General features: G+C 37.4%; 1 protein-coding gene across 3 annotated transcripts in view; it reads right to left on the bottom strand.

Moving 5' to 3' along the window:
• The window catches only part of ATP8A1 (ATPase phospholipid transporting 8A1), a 225,987-nt gene that overhangs the window by 148,741 nt on the left and 64,543 nt on the right, over positions 1-12,703 (bottom strand). For all 3 annotated transcript variants that reach the window (XM_043438424.1, XM_043438425.1, XM_043438423.1), the window contains exons 8-13: positions 10,539-10,608; positions 8,876-9,003; positions 5,012-5,123; positions 3,692-3,857; positions 2,329-2,456; positions 127-204 (exon numbers count right to left, since the gene is read on the bottom strand). In XM_043438424.1, coding sequence (XP_043294359.1) covers positions 127-204; positions 2,329-2,456; positions 3,692-3,857; positions 5,012-5,123; positions 8,876-9,003; positions 10,539-10,608 — 682 coding nt within the window. The remainder of the gene's footprint in view (positions 1-126; positions 205-2,328; positions 2,457-3,691; positions 3,858-5,011; positions 5,124-8,875; positions 9,004-10,538; positions 10,609-12,703) is intronic.

Below are 12,703 nucleotides of genomic sequence, written 5' to 3'. Positions count from 1 at the left end.
ATTTATGCCAATCATTCAAAAAATGGAAAATCAGGAGCTGTCAGTTCACCTAAAGTTGTCACATACAGCAGAAATTACACCAAATCTGACTTCTAATTCAGCATATCAATAAGGAGTTTGGTTCACCTGGCCAAGCTCCTCGTTCAGGTTAGACGTCCGCGCCATAGCGGCAGTGTCCGTGGGTTCATAGCGCATGTCAAGGTCCTTAAAAAAAAAAAAGAGAGAGATCATCGAATGCAACTCATAATAAGAGATTTGAATACAATTTTATTTAACTGGAGAGCTAAGGAGGTAACACTCATCTCTAGCCATCTCTAACCATTTCATTTCCTAAAAAATGCTCAATACAGAATACCATATTTCTCAGTAAGGGCAGAACAGATGGTAGTCAGAGCACATCTCTGGAATCAGGCAATCTTGGCTCACTATCATTCCACCATTTCCTAAATGAGTGACCTACTATAAGGATTAAATTAGATAATGGAGGTAAGGTGCCTCCTCTAGTGTCTGACACGATGCTTTATGTGAGCTAAAATAGCAGTAACTAAACACTGCTCAAATAATTAAGACTTTAAATCCCTGAAAAAATTAACCAAAGCAATTCCATCCTGTTGTACTGTCTTGACCAAGTCTCTTCTTACATTGTATATACTTGAAAATAAAGCAGATACAAGCCAGGGTTTTTATTGACAAGGCCAGGGTTTACCGATTCATATGTCAAGTGAAAGGACCAAATCTGATCTTCCCTACATCTGTACTTCAGGCTAATCAACATCAGTTCTGGAATAGGCACCTCATTTAAAGAAGGATAGTAAACAAATGGGCAATGTTTAGAGAGTGGTGACCACGTCAGGGACTGAGATGGAAATCATATCAAATGAAGAACTGGAAGGAGGCAGAGAATATTTAGTTTGGAGGTGGGGACGATAGTATAGGCATAGTAGCCAAGTTCAGATATTTTGTAAGGCTGTCATCTGGAAACGAGATTAGCCGTTTTCATAAAAGATCTATTGGGAAGAACCAGAGGAAAAGGAAGGCAGTTACTTATCATCTCATTTCTATCCAAGGAAGAAGCTGCTTGGTAAGAGACTGTCTATCAGGAATGTCAGAAAAGTCTCTGTATATCAGAAAAGCAGTTGAAAAACATAAGCCTTCTAGGTACATACTAAAATTATGTAATTATTTGAAACAAATATTACTTTTGAAAACCCAAATTAGAAAAGTGACCAGTTATTTGATTTTCATAATGAGCTACTTAATTGTTTCTATACGTGGAAAACCTTCAATAAGTTTTAATTGCACTTATACAAATTTTATTATACAATTTTTCAGCAACAAATTGAGCTATGCCTCCAACTCATTTCAGATTTCTACATTAAACTGATCTTTTACCAATGAATTAGAGATGAAAGGCTGAAGCGGATCATTCACCATTGGAAGGACAATGAACAGTTGCAAAAGCAGCATATTTTTAAAATCCTAATATTGTTCATATTGAAAGACTTTCAAACAATTGAAAAATCAAAAGATATTAAAATTTCTTAAAATAAAAAAATATACTTTCTGGCAGCTTATGTTTAAAGACTTAATTTACATAAATTTATTAATTTTAACTTTGGTGAAAATAACTGAAATTTAGTTGGAGAAGAGTAACATTTTATAAACAAAATACTTAGGAAACAGATGCCCAAAACACTTCCCTAAGATTAGAAAAAAAATAAGAAAAAAAATTAAGACTACAAATTCAAGCACAGCTGAAACTGTTTGTAGTGTGGAAAAATACACTATAAAGATGAATAAACCATGACAGACAACTGGTTGCCGTGAGAAGCTAATCACAGCATCACGTCTATAGCACTCGATTGTTTATAAAGTTGTCTGCTATGCCACAAGAGTCCCTTGATCTATATAAATATTGCGAGATGCAAGTAAAGCTTGTTTTATTATTCCCATGTGATTGGCCAAGAAAGCAAGTCTCAAAGAGGTCAAGCAGCTTGGCAAAGTTCACACAGCTAGTGTACTACAGAATTAGAACTAAAATCTAGTATCTTAATTCTAAATCCAACCACAGACCTATCTTCCCGAGCATGTCTGGTCTGTAAACTTGTGTGATTCTGACGTGAGAGACTTTGTTACAATTTTCACACGTCAAACCAAATTTGTTATTGTTAGATTATAATTAGCCTTAAAAATATTTTGAAATGTAGTCAATAAAAAGTAAGGTATAATTAAGATATTTTTTCTGAAAGATCAAAAGACCCTATCAAGAAAAAAAAAAGACAAAATGTATGTTGAGCATAATGAAGAACAATAGCGACTCATATTTACCCAATTTATGAAGTATGCCTGGGTAAATTTCACCACTTCCAATGTCACCAGCAAGCTGATAGGAATGAGGTTATTGAAAAGGATGATGAAGGTCAAGAAATTCAGTCCAAAATTATTAGCACCACCATCTATTGGGGGAGGTAGAAAAAAGGTCACTTACAGTTTTATATTTTGTTTGTATTAACCAGAATTTTAGCATTATAAGAACTTTTCATGTTATATATCTAGAAAGTTGGAGAGGAACACTGCGCTGATAACATATTCGTATTATTAAATACAGTCTTCAAGGTGGAATAACGTTATTTATATTCAAGATGTTGTGAACCTTATTAAGAACTGCATAATGGTACTAAAAAGAAAGTGCTACCAAATATTTCAAACTCATTCCAATCATGAAGTTCAGAGGTATTAGGGACATAGAAGTTTAGAGATATTAGTTGAGGGAGAATTTCAACTGGGTAGAACAAATTTTTGAAAAGCATTTCTAACTTGAAAGATGTGTTAAAAGCCAACAAACAAAATATTAGCAGCAAAACCAACCCAAATAGCAACAACAGTGTAGGTCTGAACCCTACGTAAATTATATTCTTATTCTTTAACAATGTAAATAAAACAGTTATCCCAGATAAATTGTAAAGTATACGAAGAAACAAAATGATGGCAGTCTTAGCAGTTCTAATGTTGAAACAGCAAACCAACAACTTATTAAAAATCAAGACCCTTGAAATAACTACAAAGCTAAATCAATATAATAAAGAAAAAAAAAACAGAAAAAAGTCTCTTTTGACATAAAATTTTACTCGAATCTGCTTACATACTCTCGGAAATTAAGTATTTATTGGTTAAGTGCTCACCAAAAGGAAATGTAAACTTATTTCCCAGGAATATTCAGTAAAAAGATAAATGCTAGAAAAGGAAACTATTTAATAGTAGTTTCCCTAAAGAAAGATGATTATCAACACAGAACTCACTGCAATTATGAGTTCAAATGAAAGTACATTAAACATTTAAAAACATGTAAAATTCTTTTTGATGATTTAAATATACTCAATCTGCTTTCTTTACCAGATAGCTATATAACCACTTGTGTTAAAAATAAAAGAAATCAATAAATTTAAAATAACATTAATAATATAACTATTTTGGAGTAACCACTATATTTTTAAGGATTCTGAAATTTTAGAGATTGTAACATTTTACTTAACTTTTACTGGAAAGTGCACTGAAAAATAAAGATTAAATGTTCTGTTATCTTGGCAACAAAGTTTTCTTTTTAGAAACAGGAAATTCCAATATCAGTTGTGAAACAAATTCATGTTTTCATGAAAGAAAAAATAAGTACAATAAGCACTTCGATGCTCACAGTTTAGATTGAGATACCAGTCCCTTCCAGAATGCCTTCGATTCCAAATGGCTGAGCCCACAGAACAGACAAGAGACATGGCAATCAAAATACAAAATAAAATCAAAATCTGCACATTTGTAATCCTTTCGACATTTGAGAGTTTAAGTGGCGGACTTGTCGAATTCTGTAAAGGGAAAACAAAGATAAGTAGTAATGAATGTGTACAAATAATCTAGTAATGTGTATCTAGTATTTCGGTGAGCATGACAAAGTCACAACTCAAAGTCTACATACGATCCAACACAAAGCAATCAGATGCAACAAGCTGTCAAAAGTTAACCACCTCTCTTCCTCCACCACGTCACACAGTCCTTCTCCTATGACATGAAACAACAAGAAGAGAAGGGAATAATACGCCTTTTGAAGACACAGCTTTCGCATTGTGGCAGGTAAGACGCAACAATGCATCAGTTGACGACCTAGGCAAACGGTAGACGAAGACGTCTAGCATCTCAGCTCCCAGAGAGAGGCAGAGAAGGTGACCTGTGAGCCATAGCCAGACATGTGGAAATCCCAAACTATGAAGACACTCTGGTTTGCAGGGTTTTTACGGTATTTAGTCACTGTTTTAGCACAGTAGGGATCTAGGCAGTGCTGGCTATCAAGAATCATTAACTGCAGTCCTGCTTGCCTGTGGATAACATCTTTATGCCTTTACAAGGAACAGAGTTACCAGCCCTCAAAGCAGATTTTCATTTAGCATCTTAAGACTGAATTTCCCACACCCATGTAACCACTGAACACTCATGATGTCTCAATGCAGAGAAGGAGCACCCACAGGCCTGTGTAAACATTTTAAGTGCCAGGATTAAAGCGGATTAAAACTGGTGTCACATAAAAATGCTGTGAAAAAACAGTCAACATCTGACTCACGAGTTTTTCTTTCAGTTCTATTTAAGAAAATAAAATAAATTCTAAAATTTGATCATTGTCATAAAATTATAAGATAAAACGCTTTAATGCAGAGCACTCATCATTAAACAGACAACTTTTGCCGATCACTGCAATTGTTAGTAAACGCTGCCAATGGACCGGTATACAAAATCATTAGGTGTTCATGCATTGGCGATCTCTGGTGGAACTTTCTAGCGTTCTTGCATGGAGTCAGCCATTTCACAGCCCCACCCACTGAAGAATGAGATCTGGATGCAGAGTGTAGGGCTCAGGTGTCTGTAACAGATGGTCCGCTATATTTATCAGGACTACAGTATGGAGGGCCACTGACAGTAATGCTGCAAACACCCAGGTCCCTAAGGTTTTCATAGACAAAAACCTCACCTGCATTAGCTTGGTGTCATGTCCAGTGTAGACAACTATTCCATGAACCCACTGCGTATTTCTCAGCTGAGCACCTCGCAGAAGAATCTGGTCTGCTCCCAGGGGCACAGTGCTGTGACAGACGATGCTGACATTAGAAATGACATCCCCCAAGTGCTGAAGGACTCTACAGCCACTATACAGTCCTAAGAAAGTTTCTGCTATGACAATCACCCTTCTCATGTTTAATTTTTAGAACAGAAGCGATTTTCCTACCAATAAGAATAATTTTCTTACAAAAGGATAGCTGACAGGAAGCACTTCAGTTACCTCCAAACCAGGTACTTCCTACAACTTCATTATCCAAGATAGCAGGCAGCAGCATGGAACTCAGAGGCTCATTCTCAAGCCTGTTGAAGACTTTTCCTGGTTTAGCAAGTCCATTTAGGTTTCTGAGATATTTAGGAGTGGTAAGATTAGGGGATCTGTTTCCCTTCGCTCACCTTCCTTCAAGTTAAAAATAGCTTTGTGCAAAATAAAGGTACAAAAAAAATACACAAGGTAAGAAAATGCATGGATCTCATCGGATACTTTGTATTGCCATCCACACCGCCCCAGAGATTAAGTTTGTATTAAAATCTCTAGACCATTCGTATGTATTTGAAGATCAGTTTTCTGAGAACTGTGAACACATTTTCAATAAATGGTAGCATCTAAAAGTCTTAAACACTCCTTTGAAACGACAGCAAATTGAGATTCTTCATTCCATAGGAGTTAAGCCACATTTTTTTTGTGAATAAGGGTCAAGCTGGGTCTTTTGTGGATTTTTTGCAAGGCTACCCACTATGGTAAGTTGTGGGTTAATACAACCTCTCACAGAGCTATCACAAGGGTACAAGCTATCACAAATACAGTGGGATTATTAATGGAATCATACTACATAAAATTTAATGACTCAAAGGTTCCTATTATTACTTCTTCATTTTGCTGATTAAAAAAAATCAAAAAAGGTCAAATGTAATGAAAAATTCATTAAAAAAAAAAACTTCCAGAAGAAAGAGGAAAAGTCTCCTTTTCCTCCAGAAACAGAATTTGTTTGTCAGAGAAACAAAAGACTGAAGCTTTCACTTCTGGTGAGATTTTATAATCCAGTAGGGGATCCAGTTGTAGTTTGGGGCTGGGACCTTCTTTTAGGAGCTACACAAATGTCACTGGCTCAGTTGAAATCAACCCAGATGGGTGGGTAATAACAGCCCCTAAAGCCATGTACTTAAGTGAGTACATCCTGAGGAATTTGTATTCCAATTTAAGAAAAGAACACAGAAACTATAACTCTCAGTCCTTATGCAAAACAACATGCCTTTCAGGCCCATTTCAAAGTTTGGGGTGCACTTCAGAGGTGGGAGGGGCCTTCAGGCAGGTCTCCATGCAGCTCCTGGGAAGCTGCTAGATTATGCGCTAGGGCACATAAATGCCAACTGTTTCTCACGTACCTAGAGGTATGACCTAGCAACTGTCAGCTCAGCATCTGTGGCATAGATTGACTGGAATGAGGCAAACTCTTCAAAAGCAAAAACTACTTCTCAATTACAAGGACTCAACAAGAATTAGTTACTAGTTTTCATCAGAGTTGGAATTCCGAAGTTCCTAGCAATAGACAATGACCTTTATCCTTAATATGGTCAAAGTACATTCATTCCAAACTAAAGGGGCTCTGAGAGCACTAGATAATTACTGTAAAAGTCAAATGTGCTACAAACGCAAAGATACTGAAAATCTATGTCCACATGTCATGTAAACTGAAGCATATTATATAAATTCTATCTGCACCCCAAATCTTGGCACCATCATATAAAGTTTCTCCTCCCCTGTGTGCATTTGCTTGGCATCGATCTGCTGGGGAACAGATAAGAAATGGAAGCTGGCCAGTTAGGGACCTCAGACTGCAGAAACTTTACTTGCATAAATGGCCAAATCTATCATTAGTCTATAACCATCAGTTCATGGAAAGATCACTCTGTGAAAAATTTAGAACAATATATAATTACTTCAAAACTTACAGGAAGACTGGTGGATCTGTTCAGGGTATTCACGTGTGCTTTGTATTTCAAATACTGTAATACTGGAACTACAAAATTCTGAAAGCACTGATAATCTCTCCGGCTGGCGGGGTGAGCTAGAGCATTTATAGACGTTTAGGCGGCCACTACAAATGCCTACTAGAAAAGAAGGGAGTCAGAGGAGACCCCACCCTTCCTGCTAAATTCTGCACCATGTCTTTCCTCCCCTTCGTAACAAAACTCCTTGAAAAAGCTGTCTATTTTTTAACTCCTTTCATTATGTCAAGCTAACTCTCATCAGGATCTACCAGTCCTAATAGAGCTCAAGGATTTTCACTTGCTAAATCCAAATGTAGGCTCTCAGACTCACTGCACTTGATTTCATTGTCTTCAGTGGCCCATCTGCCTGGATATGGGCTTCTTCACTCTCCTGGTTTCTGTGCTACCGATCTGATCACAGTCTGTTCTGCCAGTCCCTCCTCTCAAGTCTCAATGCTGTCCTAAGACGGCCCTCTCCACGTTCCTAACTGTACCCGTTCATCCTCGGTGATTTCTTCCAATCCCACGGCTTTAAATATCTATGCCAAATACTCTTAGATTTATCTCATGAATCTGGACCTCTATCCCAAATTTCAGGCATATGTGTTTTAACTGCCTCCTGATATCTGTTTGGACATTACAAACTTTTTAAGTCCACAACCAAACAGCTGATATTGGCCCTCAAAAAAGTGCCAGCTGATCCCCATTTCACTCAGAATAACACCCTTACAATGACATACAAAGCCTAGTATGACCTGGCCCACTATTACCTCCCAGTTTTTCTATTGCCCTCTTCCCCAATCATTCCACTCCAACCACACTGGCATCAATGACATACCATAATCACTCCAGGTACTTGCCCTCTTTCCAATGATGTAACCATACAGCTGATAATTTGTACTGTCTATTCCTTCTAGAATCACCTGCCTTCAGATATCCAAATACTGACTTCCTCATCTCCTAACACCTTTGCCCCAGTGTTACCTTCTCAATGAAGCAATATTTGCCTTCCTGCAGCCATATTAACTAAAAGTGATTCCCTCCCAAGAACTCCCAATCTCTCTTATCCTGGGTTATTTTTTCAAAAGCATTTATCACTTTCTAACACAGTATAAAATTTTCTTGTCATTTTATTGTTGGTCTGTTTGCCCTTCTCTTACTGCAAGAAAGTTGTTTCTCAAGGTCAGGCAGATTTGTCTGCTTTTTCCATCATGTCTCCTTAAAATCTGCAACTGACCTGGCCTCCTGGGTCCAGGGTGACTGGATGAGGGAAGAGGCAGGAGGAGACAGGAGGGGAAAAGAAGGGGATGGAGAAGGGCGGGAAGCAGGCATAAAGGTGACTACAGATCAAATGGCCTAGAAAAGGGCATATGCAGTTACACAGAGAAGGCAAGAAACTGTCCCCACAATGAACCCGGGTGGGTAGAGTCTGAGCTCCTTGAGGCATCAGAGATTACAGGAAAGGACCCAGGTCACAGAGAGTGACAGCTACGTCTGTAAATATTCCGGCCAGAGAAGAAACCACTAAACAACGTGCCAGCAGCCTGCATATCCAGGAAAATATCCGGCTCCTCAGCTGACAGGAGCCCTGGGAAGCCTTCAGCTACGTGAGGTGTACGGCGTTGGGAGCACTTTCACCAAAGAACTCTGGGTAGAAGTAACACAAAAATGCTTAAGAAAGAGAGTTTGATTTATCAAATGGAGAGAATAAGAAAATATCTACCAAGGTCAGTAATACCCTACAACAGAGTGACTTGTGTGTTTTTATGAAGACCGATTTACATACCTGTGTCCATCAAGCCTTATGTTTCCAACAAAATCATAGAGATGTCTGTTTGGACTTTCACACTCAATTCTTCCAGAGAGTCTCATCAAACTGTCAATGTCTTTTATATCTGATGTTGCTGGTAAGCCCTGTTTAGAAATTTTTAAATTAGCATAGAGTATATTAAATAGGTTGTATGTGGGAGGGAGCAGGGAATTCTGAATTCATCCACACCTTAAAATCTAAGAGATCCCACTATTTTAGAACAATTATTCCCCCCTCTCTTCGTCAGATCAAAACTAGCAGATATCTTCCTCTCAACTTGCATGTAGGTTTTTTTTGAACGTAGGTATTTAGGAGAACAGGGCAGATTTTGTGAAAATTCTAAAATATCTTAAAGAGATTATAAACTAGTCTGCAAGGATATTTTGAATTAAAGTCTTCAAAGAACTGTTTGCTTCCAAAAATAAGATATTTAGCATTAGGCAGTCTAAATCTGTCTGCTGAATCTCAGAAAGGGAATGTAAAACAACTAGAATCTATGCCAAGAAAGTAGCTATGTTTTTAGTCTTTCAGTCCACGGAGAAGGAAAGCTCCTAACAGTTTCTCCGTCCGTCCACCAGGAGTCGGCTGTCTCTGAGCAGCCTTCACTCCCCATGGCAGGCTGAGTTCAGGTGCTGGGATGACCTCTGCTTCCGCCAGAACCCAACCTTCTCACATGTCATTGTCACCATCTGTCTAGGACCCAAGAGGATACTTTCTTTAATGTCCCTTTTAAAACCTTAAAAACCTTACAGTGACTTTCTATTAGGAAAGGTATGAGAAATAAATACAGAAACCTAACAAATTCTCTGAGATGAGGGAGCCTTTAGGCATCTTTTACATGTGGCAAAGCCAAATAATATGGGCCAGGTGAAGGGGAAAAATAAACAAGCTGACACATGTAACAGCACTGAGAACTACTAATATTATCATCAGAGTAATGGCTTTTACATAAAATATTAAAAATATTACAAAATCGTTCCTATCTGATGAATCATATTTAATCAGGCAAGTAAAACAGAATTTTCCGTAATATTTAACTCTTGCAGTTTATAAAACCACTTCATTGTGGTTCAATGAGGAAAGACTTGCAAGTGAACAGAACTGCCTCAACTCGAGACAATAATATTAAGAAATAAAGCTATAGGGGTTCAGAACAAAACTCAAAAATGTCTCACTTTTGCATGAGAATTATTTTGAGCTAAAGGCAGTGGAGATCCTGAGGGTTCAAGGGAAACTACTGTCCCTCCCTTAACTATCTAGAAGAACTTAAATTATGGGTTTTTCCCAGAGAAGAGTTATTGCCAGAGATAAACTTTATTTAAAGTGGGCCCATCCATCTGGCAGGGCACACATCTAATTACCAAACATCTGCTCTTCTTATCATCCCGTAAATGACCCCCAGGTCTTCCCATTCCTTAGCTCAGATTCGCATTGCTGTCTTTGAGGCTCTCACGTATGCGGGATTCCATTATGTATGAAATTAAATTTGATTTTTCTCCTGTTAACAGGTCTCATGTTAATTTCATTCTTAGACCAGCCAGAAGAACCTAGAAGAGTAAAGTTTTCTTCCTCTCCAAAAAAGTTCTCAATTCCATGTAAGGGAACAGTAATAATTCCACAAACCTATATTTGATCTTACCTGTCTAATTTTCAGGTTTGTTTCACCATCTAAGTTGGATGTTTCAATGTAGCACATGGCCTGGGGCTCACTGTTTTTTTAAATGGAAAAGCATAAAGATTTAGTTGGGGAAGGAAACCATAATAATAACTTATTTAAAATGCTTAGACTCACTGAAGCCTTTCATTCTAAACAAAGGTTTAGTTACTTAGTTTCTTGACGTCTTTCATTCTAACCACAAAATGCTGCCAGGCAGAACCCATGCATGACAACCCATGGATCAGATGTTCAGCCAGAGGACTCCAAAGCAATATCCTGACAACAATCAGTACTGACCTTCAAAATCATGTAAATAATTAGATTTGTCACCCTATGCTTAAATCTTTCTTCATACAGACCCAACACAGACTGTATCTGAAATGTGAAGCAGCTTTGTGTCATACCTTTAGCTCAAAAATATCAAGTGAGATCTCATGCTCATAGCCCACATGTAAATTAAGAGATGGATTAGAAAATTCCAGATTGTTGCTTCTATAAACTTGCATTTGCATGTTTGGATTGCATTATACTACATCTTTAGAAAAGGTGAATAAGCTTATGTGGACCATAATATTTAAATTTTAAGGCTACTTTAAAAAACTGTACGAACATATTTTACAATGAAAGGGGATATACACTTTCTTTCCCTTATTTTTCCTGTTCTGTTTCTGAGAGCTGCTTCAGAGATTAGTGAGGCAGCAAAAAATCAGCCACCTTGGCCATGACCTGAACCTAGAAGGTTCACTCTATGGGTCCCCACGAGAGTGTTTTAGGCAAGTTCGGTGTGTGGTGGCTGGTGTTAGGGGTCCCTGTTCTCTGGTGTTGCCACAGGTACACTCCCCGAGCATCCTGTAATCTGCCCCTTCAAGTGCTAATTTTACTTGCTTAGTGATTACGGCCAGGTGAGCCTGCAGCCGCGTCGCATGATCTGATCCTCAACTATAAGGAAAAACATTTTGAAGTTACATCAAACTTAACAGCACTTGCTTATACGAAAAGCCAATCAATTATCATCATATAGTAACTATGAATGTAATTTCTGATAAGTATGTATACTCACAGAAATTTCTAAGTCACAAACACCTGGAATTTTCTAATCAACTTCCAATTTGTACATGTGTAAAGCAGGAGATTCTGACTTTCAGACATGAGCACACGGCTTAGTTTTATGGCTTGAAGACTTGTGAAAAGTACTGAAATTCGTGGTCATTAATCAAATATTTTACAGATTCATTTTAAAGTAAACTTGCAAGTCCTTTAATTTCTCTATGGGCTTTGCTTTTCTTCCATAAAGGCTGATACTTTTTTCCCCAACTGGACAAGTTTTTCAATATCTATATTTTCACTTTATCAATTAAGGTTTTACTTTTTATTACTGTCACAATAGTAATTTAGTTCTATCAATTACTCCCAATATGTAATTTACTTATGTATATATTCAAAATAAAAATGGTTTATAACATTTTATAAAACATATCTTCTGATAATACAGAAGGATGACAAATGCTAAATGACCACTGTCAATTCCATATTTTAACAGTGAAAAGCAATAAACTTCTACTGATCATTATAGCCAAGGCCATTCTCAGATCAAATGAGAATAATGGTCTATCTTTTTTTTCTCCCATAAAACAACTTTTCTAGAACCTTAAATGGCAAGTAAGTTAGAAAGTTAAATGCCTGGTTTCTCTTTGAAATGGGGTAAATAAAACATATATCTAAATTCAGAACATTCTCAATCTCTTAAAACAACTGTTTTTGCAGGAGTTCTTGACAAAGTTATGAAAAGGCAGCAAGAAGTCTCAGATAAGGAATCATGCTAGATAATAATTATTTCAGCAAATTATGATGACATTCAAAACACAAACTACTGAAAGGCAAAGCAGGCTTTTTTATTAGTTAGTGGAAAGACGAAACAAGATGTGTATCACAAGACAGACACAGGAGACAGCTGAAGTTGATCAGAGTAACGTGCATGTTGTCACTAGTTACAAGTGGGATACACACTGATCCCAAAGCATGCAGTATCAACTGTACAACATCCAGCTTTGTGCAGGGCGTCCTCTGTAAGCCCTACAAGCCCAGATTATAGCCACAACTGCTATGGGATTCTACTGAACTTGTAGAAAATCTCAAATATAGGACAA

This window comes from Cervus canadensis, chromosome 19 (genome assembly GCF_019320065.1).
Source record: "Cervus canadensis isolate Bull #8, Minnesota chromosome 19, ASM1932006v1, whole genome shotgun sequence".
NCBI classification, from domain to species: Eukaryota; Metazoa; Chordata; class Mammalia; order Artiodactyla; family Cervidae; genus Cervus; species Cervus canadensis.
This window is presented reverse-complemented; position numbering and strand designations above follow the sequence as displayed.